This window comes from Spermophilus citellus, assembly GCF_964194105.1.
Source record: "Spermophilus citellus genome assembly, chromosome: 7".
Taxonomy (NCBI): domain Eukaryota; kingdom Metazoa; phylum Chordata; class Mammalia; order Rodentia; family Sciuridae; genus Spermophilus; species Spermophilus citellus.
The window spans coordinates 140,765,146-140,782,283 of record NC_138188.1 but is presented as its reverse complement, the minus strand read 5'-3'; the positions used below and the strand labels follow the sequence as shown (position 1 = coordinate 140,782,283).

Here is a 17,138-nt window from a genome sequence, read left to right as displayed (position 1 = left end):
GGGATACAAGAAAATCTGGGCAGAGAATAATGAAATATGGTTGGGCCAGTATATTTGAAATTCAAAGTAAATGCTCTGAAATGTGTTATGGGAGGAGCCAACACTTTTACTCAATTTTCAGAAAGAAATAGCATGCTGCAAATGCTTAAGAGAACTAATTCTTCAGAGATACAGGTGATATAAATCTGTCAGCCCCTCTTTTCACTTAATTACCTGATATCATGGTGAACTTCCTTTTCATATTTTTCTTCTCTGCGCTTTTTACGACAGCAAAAGACGATGAGACTAATGAGCACGAGTGCAAGCAAAATTCCTATGATAGCTCCTGCAATTGTTCCAGCTCTATTTGAAGCTAGAATGAGATGTTAATAAGAATACTTAAAAAATCTATTGATGTGGAAAATGGGATATATATATATATATATATATACACACACACACACACACACTAATTGATTGATTTTGTTGCATATATTAACTTTTAAGAGACAAACTACTTAGCCATTTGTGATCCAGCAGGAAAAATCTATTAGAAGACTTTTCTTCTGAACTGTATATTTCCAGCATAAAAATGGTAAAACCAGACTAAAATAATATTCAAAATTATCTTTGTTGGCATATAAGAATGTTCTAACTGGGCATGCTGGTGCAAACCTGTAATCTCAACTACTTTGGAGGCTGGAGGATCACAAGTTCAAGGCCATCCACGCAACTTGGCAAGACTGTCTCGAAATAAAAAAATAAGCTTGGCTGGGAATGTAGCTCTTCTTAACATCATTAAAAAGATGCAGGTTTTATCAATAAAATGTACTTTCCCTCTCCATGGGCTAGAAAAGGTAATAACCCAGCCAAATTGTGTTCTGATCAAAGTTAGCATCCCCATGCCCTCAATACACACTTGCTGACAACTAAAGAAGAATGTAAAAAAATAACAAAACAGAAAGATACTTACGAGGGACAACATCTAGGCGCAGCAGGCACTTATCAGAGCCCACTCTGTTTTTGACTGTACAGCTGTATGTCCCAGAGTACTCAGAAGTGGCATTTTTTACAGATATAACAGGTGAAGTCATTTCTATGGTAGAGTGGTGGGGGGGAGAAGAAGAAGAAAAAAAAACAGTCTTTTTCTTTGCTGTGCTGGGGATGGAACACAGACCTAGGCAAGAGCTCCACCACTGAGCTACACCCTTACCCACAAGCAAACTCATGTTTACAGTATGTATCACTCTGACCTTTTTAATAAAGTTAATCCCTACCAAGTTTGACAATCCAACTAAAAGGAAGACAGAAAATGCTGGGTGCAAACAAAATGCCCTGAAGCCACATGCACATCTCTAGAATTCAAATAAGCATGCCTGACATTCCTACAGCCAAGGCAAAAGTCCCCACAATCCCTCATCCACAGAGCCTCAGCTAAAGCAAGGGTGCTGGTCTACTGTGCAGCTGCGACAATCCCATTTTGGGTCACATCTGATTATTAAAAAAAGAAACAACTTATTCCACAATGGCTCTTTCATTCAGCAGGAAAATATGCAAGATCTATTTTATCGCCCTAGATGGAAGAAAAACATACACATGAAAGTCAGAAGGCATCATTCACGCAGTTTGGACTCTATTTTGAAAAAAAAAAGAGAGAGAGAGAGAAGGGTAGAGAAAACCTACTGGAGATCAGAGTGTGGTGGAAAGGAAGAAGGTAGAGCATGGTAATCCGTTTGAACTAATAGGTCAATTATAATAAACGGATGAGCAATCAGATTTAGACCATTTGTAACTTTCTGGTTTACTGTAGCATCAACATGAATCTAGGCAAAACACTCCAGATCCAACTCTTGCTGTACTTACTTTAGCCACTAAATAATTCATGGTCATGAACATTTACCACCAATTAAAAATAAAATGTACCAAATGTAAGTAATTATAATATTCTAAAAAGTAAAATCATTACAGAAATATTTCTTCATTTATGACACTAGGCTGTCATTATAAAGCACTGAATAATTCCCATGGAAAATTTGTTCTGGACAGAAAAGGGAATTAGTATGTAAATACTCATACAAACCCTACTGGATTTAAGTCCAAATCAGTGGCACATGGTACAGTTTGTATCATCAGCAGTACCTGCTAACCATGAAGTGGGCATTTTCTGGGAGTCAGATAATTTTTGCCATTCATATCGCAGTGGAAGTGAACCTTCTTTTGGTTCACATTTTAATTTAAAGTCATTTCCAATTTCTTCTGATCCATCAATGAAACATCTTGTACCTGAAGGCTTAACTAAAAGAAAAAAAAAAAATTACAACTTTATACAAGAGAAAGAAAATTATCTTGATAACATGACTTAAAGCACACAGCATGGGGTGTACAACCACTGACTCATTATCAGTTGGTCCTGGGTTCAGAATTGACAAAAGAATGAAAGATCACAATAGGCTGTCGGCACAGTTTATCCAGCTCTATCAAACACAAAACAGGTAATAACAAGCTCGGGAAAGCAGCCACTGCATGAGGAGGTCGGGCAACATCTCAGGCGCAGCTTGGTGCCCTCCATTCCATGAGGCACATTTGATAAAAAAGCAAGGATGATGCAGGCTGGGCCACTTGAGACTCTAGAAAGCTCCCACTTCCCTCCTTACCTACTCTCCGTCGTGCTTGAAATGTAGCCCTCTTGGAGTATGTGCCAAGTCACATCTCTTGGTGCCGTTACCCGACAATCAGGGGATTTATAATCAATAATGCTGATAACAGGGACAATTCACTTAGTGCAGCAGAGACATTTAACAGTCTATATTTATATTAGCTCAGATCCATTGAGAGAGCAGTGTTATAAAGGTAAATCAGAGGCTGTCATCTGTATCTCTCTAAGTAACTCTTTAAAGTAGCTGCCAACCCATTACCCCAAACCTGGATTAACACCCTGGCATTACATGCCCTCCTGCTGAATTGCATTAAGGCATAATATTTAAATAATAAAATTAACATGTGTTAGTCATGTGAGTTTAGCACATTTAGCAAACTTTATATACATCTATAACTTGGTACCTGTGGAAGAAACTGCTTCCAGAACCCAGTGTAGATACCAAAATACTGCAAGACTCAAGTGCCTTATATAAAATAGCATAGTATTAGCATATAACCTTCCCCTGCAGACTTAAATCATCCCTAGGTTACTTATAATATTAATACAATCTAAATAAATAGTTGTTATAATATATTAATTGAGGAAAAATGACAAGAAAAAAACCCTGTATGCTTTCAAAATTTTCTTCAAATATTTTCAATCCACAGTTGTACAATCTGAGGCTGTGGAAGATACAAAGGACCAACTGTATACCCAGTCCAATTCTCTCCAAAGACAGTTCTCTCATGCTGACTGTAGTCAATCTCAATTCAATACCCTGGTCCCAAGGCATCCCCTAATTCGATTTCTATCCTTATAGATTAGTTCTGCTTCTTCTAGAATCATATGAGTGAAGAATAACATTACAGTATGTACTTTTTTATCTTACATCTTTTGTTCAGCATGTTTCTGTGACTGATCCATGTTGTTGGATATGTCAGGAGCCATTCTTTGTTACTGCAGATTAGACTCAATGAATGGCTATAGCACATGAGCTCTTCCATTTACCTGCTAATGAACATGGTTTCCAGTTAGGGGGTTACTGTTTAAGTCTAATTGGCCAAACTGACCAGGAGCAAGTGTGTCATCTGTCAATATCAGAATGACCAGAGAGGAAGGCACTAGGAGGCTCTGTGGAATGCTACTTGGCCAGGGGGGATCCTGTGGATTTTAAGGAGACTCAGGAAAACAGCAGCTCTTGATCAGCTGTTTCTGAGGAGTGATTAGAAGTGGGAACCAAATGTGGAATGGGTGCCATCAGTGGGTAGGACCCTTCAGTAATTAGCACCCTAGTGGGGGATGTGTAGTGCAAAGGGAGTCTGGGAACAACATTAAAAAAAACAATTATAGTCAATATTTTGCTGCTGCTCTATGACCTTGAGAGAAACTGTGTTTCTTGTAAATTCTATAGTTGACTTCATAATTTTTCTTCCCAGCCCAATATCTGCTAGGAATGCTTTTTTTCTTTTTCAGTCTAAGTTGGCTTTCGTTCTTACAGTCCTGGAAGCGTTTTTATTCCTTCGTTACTATGAAGAAAGATGAACGGGGTTTATAGTTTTGCACTATTACGAACACCACTGCTTGAACACTCTAATATTGGCATATATTTTCCTTTTTCTTGGCAACTGCTTGAGTCATATGGTGAGTGTATGTTTAATTTTATACAAAAATGCCAAAGTATTTCCCAGAGGCAGACAACAGGATGTCATGGTCCCAAGGCATGGGACCATGCCAGTGGGGTATCTTCAAATAAGGTTGTCAATCATGATCAAAATTTCTTACTACTCTTAGCAAATTTGATTTCTCCCTTTTATGTCCCTTTCACTACTCACACTTTTTAATTAATAAGAATCCACAGATGTACTTAACTGCATTATTGATTTTTCTTAAGTTCCATTTCTTTGAACTATCAATGAATCCTTTATTAGAATATACTAACAGAAAATAAGATATTAAAGCAATGTTTTGCATATCAAACAGCTAGCGGTAATACAGTATTAAAACCCTAACTCAAATCCTTATCTTTTCTATGGTAAACTTTCCTCTTTGATATACCAACACTTCCAATAATAGGTGGCTATTTAAAGTGGCCGTTTCGGATATTCAGTGTCTCTGAAACAGTGAATCAAAAAAAAAAAAAAAGATTTTATCAACAGTGGTTTCTGAGCTTTACTTAGGAGTGGCCCAACTCCTTTCCAATGGAGAAGAAAGTCTTCTTTTATGCCAATTCCCAGTCATTACACAACAGGGAGAATTACCTCTTCACACATGACACTCGGTGCTGACATGGGAAGAAAGAAAACCACAAAGGCAACACAGTTAATGTCTCGCCCTTTGTGTGTTTCTCTGGTCTAGGCTTCCAGAATACCTGTTCATTGTTCTTGGAACATTTGTCTCCATGATTGTCAGTGTGGCCCTAAGATCACTGCGACCACCAAGTTGCACTTGGCCATAGCATCCCATCAACCTAGTAGTGCTGTGCTCTACACTGGTACTGAATCATCCTCCCATGTTAGTGGCCACCGTAGCCTTCAGGAAATACATTCTAAAGCCCTTCATGGGACAAATTACACTTTTATCTTACGTCATCCTTCTAAGAATGCCATTTCTGCTTGATTTAAAAATATCCAGACTCTAGGCAAAAGTCATCAATGCATACTAAATTCAATGGGCAAAAATTAAGAGAAACAGGATATTTATTCACAGTCATAGTATCCTTAAGATATATATATATCTTAGTATCCTTAAGATAGAATCCTCTATCTATCTACATATATTTTATATTTTAATCAGAGAGAAAAAGAGCAACTTTATGGTGGAGAAACACATCAGATAAAACCTAAACCAAGAAATTATGATTAACAATAACATACGACATCATGTACCCCTTGACATGACTGGAGGAGATTAGGAGTCATAAATGCAACATGGATTCTAGACTTCATCTTAGTATAAAAAGGACATTAGTGAAAAACTGTGAAATTCAAATTAGTCTGTATTTTAGTTAATAGTATTATATCAATGTTAATTTCTGAGTTTGACAATTGCAAGGATTTTGTAAGATATTAACATTGGGGGAAATTAGATGATGGTTATATTCTCAGAAACTCTCTAGTATTTTCCCAACATCTCTATTAAATAAAAATTATTTCAATTAAAAAGAGTTAGGGAGGCCCTGGCCTGTATCAATGGCTTGCAAATCCTCCAGGGCATTTATGGTCAGAGTTGACTGAACCACTATACAAGCTACTGCCACTGAGTTGATAGCATGGTATTGTTTATCGTTTACATCTAGGAGACCATCAGTTATGTTTACTATACTCTTAAACAACTCTTCATATAAAAAGGTCTCCACAAAAGACCTTTCCAGAGCTCCAGGGGAAGGCATTAGTGATATAAGACCACAATATCAACCTTTACCTCTGTGATCATTACCCATTTCAGCTTATGAATTTTGGGGCTATCTGAAAAAGCAGGGCAGGCTCTGGTAATGCGGTTAAGTTATAGCAACATGCCACCCTTCACATCCAGTCAACTAAGTCATGATTCACATGGTTCATGGCCACACAGAATACAGGTTCAGTGAATGAACTACCATTACACCCTGTGAATGCCATGGTGGCGATTCCTTCAGAATCAAAGGATTAATAGGCAGAGCCACCACCAGCAAACCAAGTGAGAGCTCCTATGTACTACTACTTAGCTGGGTCACTACAGGACACTTCATTTGTCCACTGCAGAATTTTCAGGCAAAGCTAACAGCTAAGCTTCCTTCTAGTTCTTACTTTCTAGAGAAAACAATTCTTGTGGTTTCTCCCAGCAGAGGTCATGACTCATCTAAAAACATGCAAGAAAGAGTTATGAGAAGTTCCTCTCTGGATCTGTGACAGCCTCATGAGATCACAGCATTAGTCATTCCTGCTTACTTTCAGCTACCACTTCCTTCTCTCTCCTCATATCCCAATTTACCCCCTCTCCATGATTTGAATTCAAAGGTTACTTGACTATAATAATCCTCCACAAAGCTAACAGGACAGTTAGTGCTTCTCACTTATCCATTCTGAGGAATCAGATGCTGATTCCATAACCAGGTATGATCTGCTTGTATATCGTGAACCAATTAAAAGACCATATTCACCTTCATGTTTCCAAGAGAATAGCAGTGAAAGAAGGTGTGGTCAGAGTTATAATCTCAGATACCTCTAGGCCTAGGATAAGAGTTCAGACCACGGCTAAAGAAACATTCACCTGCTTACACATTTATTTTAAAAACAAAAGAAAAAAAATAAGGTTACTACATGTGTACAAAATACAGACCGAGAAAGCTAGGATTTCCAATGTTACCCCGGACCTTCCTTGGGTTTCTTGTTCAGTTCATCTGCTTTCATACCACAGGAAACATTTTAACTAGTGCCATTTAGTATAGAATCCTTTTTACCAGGAACCCCTTAGATGCCCACTCAATGAGGCTGCCAGCAGAAGCCCACCTTACTGACCAAGACAATCCCTGTTCTGATACTCATTCTTAAGAAAAGAGCTGGTGTTCAAAAGGAGTTTGGCCCCAAACACAACTATTTACTTCTCTATCCTACCCCTAACCAGATCTTTTTTTTTTTAAATATTTTTTAGTTTTGATGGACCTTTATTTTATTTATTAGTATGTGGTGCCAACAATCAAACCCAGTGCCTCATGCATGCTAGGTAAGTGCTCCACCACTGAGCCACAACCCCAGCCCCCCTAACCAGATCTTTAAAACAAAAGAATATGGTAACATTTGACATGGGAAGACACTCCCTGATTTTTTATTTTCTGGGTATGCTAAACAATTCTAGCAGTCACCATTTCTTACAAAAAGTAGATATCCAAATGACATCCAGAACAAAATTAGAGGTCACAGAACAGGAGGACTGACAGGCTCAGACAGCTGTATTTTTCTACATGGTAGCCATCATACATTTTGTGTAAACAAAATTTTACAAGTTTATTTATGCGCTATAATCTGAAATTTCAGAGTTTCTCAATCTGAAGAGATTAAAAATGCTTACATACATTATCACAGAATCTGGAGTCTTGGACAGTTTAGAAAGTAACTTACATTCACCTCCTTACCAAACGAACCTCAAGACATTCTAGCAACTGTCTAACTCCTCCACCTGAAGGATGAAAGACATTGATACAGGGGGTTCAAAAAACTACCTGATGTTTAATGGCCCTGCTCTAATTCAGTACTCCTGCTACCATACTGCATTATTCTCCAATTATTCATCATAGAAACCTCATTTATTCTTTGAATAACAAAGGTAAAAACTTTAAAGCACACAGAAATGACTTTGAACTGAATGAGATCTGACAGACTTAATAATTAAAACTTAAGGAAATGTGCAGGTTCTATTTAACTATGAGGACAAGGCAAAAAACTTAGATCTCTTTAACTCCTGGCTTAGAGTTTGTCTTAGTCTGTTTTCTGTTGCTGCAACAAAATACTTGAGGCTGGATAATTTATAAAGAAAGGAGGTTTATTTAGCACACACATTTCTGAAAGTTCAAGAGTATGGCATCAGTATCTGCTTGGCTTCTACAGAAGGCCTCATGGCAGAAGGAAAATGGGCATCAGAGGAAAAAAGGAATAGGGAAATGAAGATGACCCATTTAACAACCCACTGTCATGAGAACTAATCCACTACCACAGGGACTACCTGGGGAGCCTCCATGACCTAATTAACTCTTAAAGGTCTACTCAGCTCTCACATACTGTTACACTAGGAAATTAAGTCTGTGAGTTTTGATGGGACTAACCATATTCAAACCATAGAAGAGTTCTAGCTCCTGGCCACAAGATACTTCCATTGATTGATCGATCGACTGACTGACTTGCAGTACTGAGGATCAAACGCAGGGCCTCACATGTGCTAGGCAAGTAATCTCCCACTGAGCTACATCCCCAGCCCCTTATTTTTAAACTCTTAAGAATTTCACAAGTCAGTGGGACACTTCTTATTTTCCTTATCCTAAACAAAGAAAAAAAAATGAACAAACCAAAAAAACCAATACTGGGTTTTCTGTCTTAGGTTCTTTGAGAAGTAGTTCAAATGTTTAAAATTGTTACTCTATGAAACTTAAGCTTTGTCTCACATAAATGCTGCGACTACAATACTATAACCACTGACTCTAAAACTAAGTGACCCGTTAACACAAATAAAGCAACTTACCAAGAACTGTCAGCAGAAATTTCTTATTTGCAACACCAGGAGCTTTCTTCACTTTGCACTGGTATGTGCCGATATCCGACAACTGTAAATTTGTTACATTTATTGATGCATCACCAGATTTGAGGTCACTACTTGTAAAATGTACTCGTCCTTTCAGATCTTGATAGTAGTTATCATATATTTTGTCTCCAGAATATAAAATAATCTAAAAAAAAAGCCAAAATAAAAACAGTGGGACAAACACCTGAATCATTAAAGGATCTCTGCATACACTATGACATTGTAGGATCCAAGGACAGAAAAAGAAGAAAAACACTGCATTAAGACAAAACTTAACCGCCATCCAAATCACAGAATGAGGAAATGGAAAGAGAGCAATGGGATCCTTGAATATAGTCCCATGCTCCCATTTTAAATGGAGGAAAGCAGACTCAACATTACTATATAACATACTCCTATGCAAGAAAGAGATTTAGTGAAACTGCACAAGGGTGCAAATTTGTTCCTTCCTATGTACTCTATTTTTCCACTGCCTCAAAGGTTACAGTGCATCAGTTTAGGGTACAAATCAAACATATACTGCCCCTTCCCCAAAAGATTTATCATAATTTACCTGTAGAATCTAACAAAAAAAGAAAACTGCTTTTAATCTTAATAGTTAAAAGCACTTGAGGGCTCTAGACTCTAATATACAAAAATCACAAAAGAAGGCTGAGATTAGTAGGCCCAGGTTAACAGGACCTGGCAATGAATCTTCTGTGACTAAAAACAAAGACCATTTCCTATTACGTTGCATTTTCAGAGCAACACTCTTATAGGTTTTAACGGGAATCACCAAAAGCTAGATTTAGAAAGAAAATCTGTGTTAAATTTGGTTCAGAAGCAAACTGTGGTAACCAACTCAAATAATCTCTAAAATTAGTTTAAAACATTTCATAATTTTTCACATTATCACTTGGAGGAACTAATGAATTCCTTCTTTTGGTCACGTGAGACTCAAGGGCCAGAGAGCAGTGAGTGCCAAACTCAAATAATAATCAAGAAAACAAGTACAACTACCCTGCAAGTAATTTTTTTTTAATCTGAGATGCTGATTATAGGCAGTATAATCAGAATAAATGCCATTTAAAAATACCTTGTTTATTCTTTAGGAACCTCTTGAATGGAGGAATTTGGATTCTTTTCTGTATTTTCACCTCCACAATGATCCCATCCTTAATCCCTTAAAGATCTTTTACTTATACACCAAGTATCTGCAACTAGGATGAACTCAAACCAGTTTGCTAAGTAAATATAAAAATCAGGTGAATGGCCCCCAGCTGGCTCATGCTGTAAACACACACGATTACTTGATTCACTCCATCCTCCTGCCACACCCAGTTGTCAGGAGCAACACTGTGAATCCCACAAATGGACTGCTCTAGCATCCTTTGAATTAAACTACTGGCTTATTTGCTGTGAAAGGCCAAAAAGTTCAATCTATTCTACTTTCAGTAGCTCATTTTGCTACATGCACACTTTAGTAGAAGGGCCTGGCAAACAAGATGTGTCCTCACTGGTAGTTATCTTGTAAACTACCTTAGTATCTTCCCAAGAAGGGGTCACAAAGTGAGGAATTAATATTTATTTACCAGGCAATTTTACATGTCCTCATGTATTAGCCTAAGGAGAGCTAGTGGCTCGCACACACCAACTTCTACCCGGTAACACAGCTAAGATGTAAGCCTGAACTATTTGATGTGGCACAGTACACAACTGACATTTGTGTATCAGCCCACAACATGCCTGTGCATACAGTATCTCAAAACAACCTTGAAATGGTAGGTATATCTGTCCCTGTTGCACATATGAAGAAACAGAGGTTTATGTAATATGGGAGGCAGGAAAGGCCAGTGCAATAGATTTTTGAAATAAGAGCAGGTGTGAGAATAACAGAGACCTAGATTAAAATCTCTACCGTATCTATGGTCACTTATGTGACTCTGCGCAGGTTTCTTCAAATTTCCGGGCCTTTTTCCTCCTTTTCATATGTACAATAATTCTCACTTTAGGGCTGGGGATGTAGCTGCATGGCAGAGCTCATGCATGAGGCCCTGGGTTCAAACCCAGCACGGTGAAAAAAGGGGGAAAAAAACCAACACGACAGGGCATTGTTTTAAGGCTTAAACAATATAAAGTCACAAACTACATAACAATATTTCGGTCCACCAGAAGTGCATATACACAAAGGTGGTATCATCAGATTATTTCACAGCCATCTCAAGTTTCTCGGAATATATTCTAGATGGGCAGCCATGAAGGACTGGACAGAGCATATCAAACCCTGCCTTGCATGCAGCTCATGCTAACTGCTAACTGAAGTAACTGCACAGGAGTAAGGATGAAAATTTCTCCAGCCCAATCCTCCAAATTCTCATCTGTAACCATTGTCTACTAGCTTAAATAAACTGAGATACACATTCAGCTAACATAATACATACCTGAAATTCTTAATAATTCTTAAATTATTAAGCCTCTTCTCTTGCAATCGCTCTCTAATCCTTCCACTTTTCTTTTAGTCAGATCTTACTGTGTTTTAGGTTTGAGGCTAGGTTTTTAACCCAGAAATGGACACACTAAAGGCCGAGCACCCAGTTTCACACCCATCTCACAACTCCTGTGGAGAACAAGGCTGTGTCTGTCACTCAGCCAGGAAGAGCTGGGTCTTCCTTCCATGAGGACACTCCAGGCTCAGGTGACGCTGTGCTTTAGTCTCTGCACACACTTGTCACAGGCTTCCCACGTGCTGTGTGCCTCAGACAGAAGCCCTGAAGCCCACACTCTCCTGTCTTGCCCACACCATCAGAGCAGTGGTCTGCCTACCCCAGGCACCTCTCACTATGCCCTGCCTCAAACCTAAATCTCTAGAGTTTTCACAAGTTCCTCTTCCTCTCTGAAGCCTTCTTAAAGAAATCTAGTGACTGTCCCCTTCTGTAATCTTAGGACACTTATCCATTCCACTCCATTTCAGAAGTCCTCAGTATCCACCAGTGTGACCGCCTTCCTCATCTGCACCCAGTTTTTTGGGCAGTTAGGGGGCTCTCTTCCCAGCTGCCTACACCTCATCTATGTGATAAGCAGTGATGGACACAGGAGACAGAGGCACAGACATCCAGTAGCAAATAAGCACATATCAGACTCACCACTTGATCCACCTTCTGATTATCGGATGGGGAGAGCAGCCATTCAATATCCAGTGGTCCGTGGTCTTCTGGACTAAGGGTAAATTTGCATGGCAAATATGCAGTTTCCCCTTTGGCTTTTTCAATCGTCTGTTCAGGAGTGGTGATACTCAGACTTCTGGTGAAATCTGTATAAAGAAACACACACAGAACTGAGCATCTGTGATGATTCTGACATATGGCCTTGCAGCCACTGAAGGGAGCACAGTGATGTGAGGGACACAGGACACGGTTTGGGTCCAGAAGGATGGAGCTCAAATTCAGCAGTGCCATCAGAAAAATGGAATGACACTATTAATATTATCTGACACCATACAATTCCTTGAAACAGCACTGTGAACTTTGCAGCATTATGTAAAAATCAAAGTCTCTACTAACAGAGGGTCTCTACACACCAGCAGATGTTTAAAATGTATTTAGGCAGAGTATCCGAAAGGTCAGTTATGTCATCCAGGTTCAAGGCTACATTAATTCATGTTTGCCAAACTGCCGTGAAGCACTGAGAACTCATTGTTCATGAGGCACAAGCTGATAAATTTTGACACATTTTCTGCGTTATTTAATTCTAAAATTTTATTAAACTTGATTATCCAGTTTCTATTAAATGCTTAAATATTTACAAGCAAGAAATTCCAATGAGGACAATTCAAAATGAAAGGAAACACTTGATTTATACACAGTTATGCACTGCATAACTATTTTAGTCAGGTGGGCTGCATATCTGACAGTGGAGCTATAAGATTATAATGCAGCTGAAAAATTCCCATTACCTAAAGTATTTTTACTGTACCCATTCTATGTTTAGCTACACAAACACCATTTTGTTATAATTACCTACAGTATTCAGCACAGCACTATGCTATACAGGTTTATAGCCTAGGAACAGTGGGTACAACATACAGCATGGGTCCATAATGGACTGTACCTTTCAGATTTATGTAAATGCACTCTTCATACAATGACAAAATCAACTAAGAATGCATTTTCTCATAACATACCTCCATCATTAAATGACCCATCACTGAATTTTTTTTAATTTGCCAAATAATTAACTTCAATATTATCTTTAAGACATTTTGTACTGTTCACCCCTTACTATTTCCTTCTAGAAAAGCTACCAATCATATTTAAAAAGACATCTTCAAATCCCATAACGTATTCTGAAATTTGTATTCTACAAAAATTCCATTTACATCCTAATTAAGAGAAAAATCAATGCTAGATGGCAACATTTGAAAAATATGTAAAATAAGATATCCTAAGCTACAAAAAAAATTACCATAAAGGTTTTTCCAGTTAGCTTCGTTAAAGAGGGCTTAACTTGCAATTAGGCAAGATCTCACAGTCTCCTCCTTGCTAGTAGTTTATTTTATATACATATATATATATACATATATATGTATATATATAAATTATTATATAAACTATATGATAGTTTGTTACATGTGTAATATATTATTATATATAACTACTGTATGTAATAGTTTATTATAATACTAGTATATCTTAGATGCATAAAGTGTAGAAATAAACTATAAACAAAATTATTCTAGTTTTTCATCTATAAGAGAAAAATAGTTCAATAAATTCAGTTCTGTTTTACAAAAGAAAAGTAATTCAATTCATATCAATTTGCACTTAAAAACAGGTGTGCTCAATACCTATCTTCAAACAAGATCAAACATTTGAGCAAGCGATACTTGATTTGAAATACAAATTTAGTCTATCCATGAAATCATATAAAACATGTATTTTTTACTCTTTACAATATGAAAGTATGCACAGCACGAACTGTCACATCTATGGTTCCTTGTCATAACCTAACATCTTCTTAAGTATAAACTCAAGCATCTAATGTGTACAGAACCCAAAGTTCCACCATTTTCTGTTATTAAGTAGCACTACCACTTGGACCACCTTGTAGCCTGACACCGACATTCATGGCTGGATGATGAGCTGGGAGAGGCCCTAAGGGATAAGCTGATGGTATGTATGGTTCCCTGCCTCTCTTTCCTTCCTGTCCCCCTGCTTCCACCCATAAAAATAAACACATCTGCTGGGCACGGAGGTGCACTCCTATAATCCCAGTGACTTGGGAGGCTAAGGCAGAGGCATTGCTAGTTCGAGGCAGTGTGGGCAACTTATTGAAGTCCTAAATAACTTACTGAGACCCTGTCTCAAAATAAAAACTAAAAAGTGCTGGGGATATAGCTCAGTGTAAAGCGCCTCTGGGCTCAATTTTCAATACCAAAATGAAATAAAATAAAGAGTCTAACCTTGCTTTAATCAATAAATAGATTGTGGCCAGAGTGCTGTGTGAACTGAGACTTCAGTTCTCAAGAGCAATTTCTGTGCTCATCTTCCCCTCCTCGGACCCCAGCCACTATGTATCAAACCACATGGGAAAGAACTGCAGTCTGACCAACAGCTTCCCCCACCCAAATGTAGCCACCCTAGAACACGCAGCCCCAGTTCAGTTCACTATCTGCAGGTCCCACGCATGAGCCCAGTACTTCCAATTCCAGCCTAATCTCGCCAAGCATTGTGCAAGATCACGAATACATGACTTTCATGTAAAGCCTCTTAAGATGGGGCGGGTTTGTTATACAGCAAAGATTGATGATACACCATCCAAACCCACTGGTTCAGACCAAATCACTACCAAAAGTCCAAATTACTCGTCTCCTCTTCATACCCACATATCTTATTTAAAATTATGTTACTTTATACTTATGTGTGCAATTGCAAATGTTTCTGAACCAATATTTAAACCTCTGAATTAATTCTTTTTATCACTTCTAATAAACTTAGCTCCATTCCTACCATATTCTCTAGGCATTCGTCACTCTCCACCTGACAATGATTTTCTGTCTTTCCTTCTATGAATGCTCACAGTACTTTACAACATCTGGGTCACCTATTTGGCACTTAGCATATGGTTACTTGGATTCTTCTCCCCTCCCCCACATTTATCAATTTTATGGTGAAGTTGACTTTGATTGCATCCAGGGTTTTGTCACATCTCCTAGATGTTGATGAGCTTATCTTCTTCCCATTATCTTCCTACCTTGTCTTCTTAGGAATTGGTTTGCCATTAAATCATTAGCTCCATTAAGGCTGGGAGAAATCATGGATACATCTACCTAGTAAGGTGGTTCCCTGCATTCAGTGGAAAATAACTGGTAACTAGATTATATAAGTTTGATAAATTTTAAAAATGTGTTCTAAAAGCATTAATATACCATAAGAAATTCCCGCTACTTCAAAGTCCTTTTAATAGCTACTAGAATTTACTGTCTGCATTTGTCTAGTATTAATATGTATCAAGTAAGATAAGAATACCATAAGTACACTCCAGAATAAAAATTCCCTTTCAAAATGAATCAAGACATAGTCCAAAAATATGAAGGGGAAAAATACACATAAGTGAGAATGCCAAATTACTATAAATAACAATTAAAACTTCATGGTCACAATGTTTTTGGAGTTTTCATTTTATAGAAATCAAATAAAAAATTTAAATGACATCAATTAGACATCTAAATGTATAACCGTTCAAAGTCTAATTCATGCTCTCAGTACTTAACACTATACAAAGTCATCAGAATAAAATGCAACCTAGTTTGACATTATCTTTCATTCTTTCTTGTTTAACGTAGAGAAAATACTTTTATTTTGTACAACCACCTTAAAAAAATATTATGTGCATGTGTGAATTTCCCATTGCTGTAATAAAATACCTGAGATAAATACTTACAAGGAGGAAAGATTTATTCTTATGGTTTTCCATGGTTGCTTTGGGCCTGTGGTGTGGCAAATCATCATGGTGAGAAACACATGGTAGAGCAAAGCTGCTGACTTCATGGTGGCGAAAAAGAGAGGAAGCAGCTAAGGTCACAACATACCCTTCAAGGGGACGCCCCCAGTTACATAACTTCCTTCCACTAGGCTCTGCCTCCTAATATTTCTACCACTTCCAAACAGCAACAGAGTCTAGCCAAAAAGCTTTCAATTTGTGAAATTACGGGGAACACTCCAGATCCAAACTATAACAGTATCTGGATACAAATCTGTAAAAATATAGGCTGAACTGATTACAGCAATTAGTTTTGAGAGCTGAGATTTTGAGAAAGGGAAATGTCCATTTCTACTTTTTTGTGAAATTTTATTTATATATAGATGACCCTCCACCTGTGGGTTTTGCATCCACAGATTCAACTATTCTTGGATTGAAAATATATATTTTTTTAAAATTACATCTATACTGAATATGTGCAGACTTTTTTCTTATCCTTATCACCGAAACAGTTTAAAAACTATTTACATAGTATTTGCAGTGTATTAGTTATTATAAGTAATCCAGAGATGATTAGAGTCTACCAGAGGACATGCTTCAGTTACATGGAAATACTATGCCATTTATATAAGAAATATGAGCATGTGTGGGTTTGAAAATCTGTGAGGGGTCCATTGGACCAAACCCCCCACAGATATCGAGAGATAACTATACTGCTTATGAAATTGTAAACAGATTTTTAGATGATTGTCAGGGTTTTTTTTTTTTTTTTCAATGTTTAAAACATTCTACTGCTCTTGTGTTGAACTAAAAATGAATTGAAATCTCAAGATCGTGCAAAACAGTTGGGTTTCCTAGCAACAATGAAAGGTCTCTTCTCACAGACACATAGTTTTTTTTTCCAACAGTCACTAGTTGTATGAGACAAAGGGCAGACACTTGGTCTCATGTAGTGTTCTGAGGCTTCTTTCCAAATACTGCCCAATTTTATTTGTGCAGCAAATTCAGTGATAATTTAATTTGCAAGCCACTTGCAGGTTCAAACATGACTTGAAAACTAAATCAATTATCAAATCTTATATTATTATTCAACCTCACATTCAGAATGTGATGAAATATGTAGCACATACATAAGCTATGTGTATTTTAGAGTCCAGTTAATAAGTGGTTCATATTGGAGTATATAAACAAAGTGAACCACATCCCACATTGGCAATGGTTAAAATAACATCTACTGGTTTTCTACTTGCTTTTTAAAAAATCTCAAAATACCAAATCATTTGGCTCTCTAGAA

The 17,138-nt window shown here is 37.6% G+C and overlaps 1 protein-coding gene across 4 annotated transcripts in view; it reads right to left on the bottom strand.

Annotated features, from left to right (window-relative positions):
* CXADR (CXADR cell adhesion molecule) overlaps positions 1 to 17,138 on the bottom strand; it is a 60,743-nt gene that overhangs the window by 23,273 nt on the left and 20,332 nt on the right. For 2 of the 4 annotated variants that reach the window (XM_081302183.1, XM_081302182.1), the window contains exons 2-6: positions 12,010 to 12,176; positions 8,828 to 9,032; positions 2,119 to 2,274; positions 953 to 1,075; positions 214 to 352 (exon numbers count right to left, since the gene is read on the bottom strand). In XM_081302183.1, the coding sequence (XP_081158309.1) occupies positions 214 to 352; positions 953 to 1,075; positions 2,119 to 2,274; positions 8,828 to 9,032; positions 12,010 to 12,176 (790 nt within the window). The remainder of the gene's footprint in view (positions 1 to 213; positions 353 to 952; positions 1,076 to 2,118; positions 2,275 to 8,827; positions 9,033 to 12,009; positions 12,177 to 17,138) is intronic. The other 2 variants (XM_081302184.1, XM_081302185.1) reach the window with 2 other exon arrangements.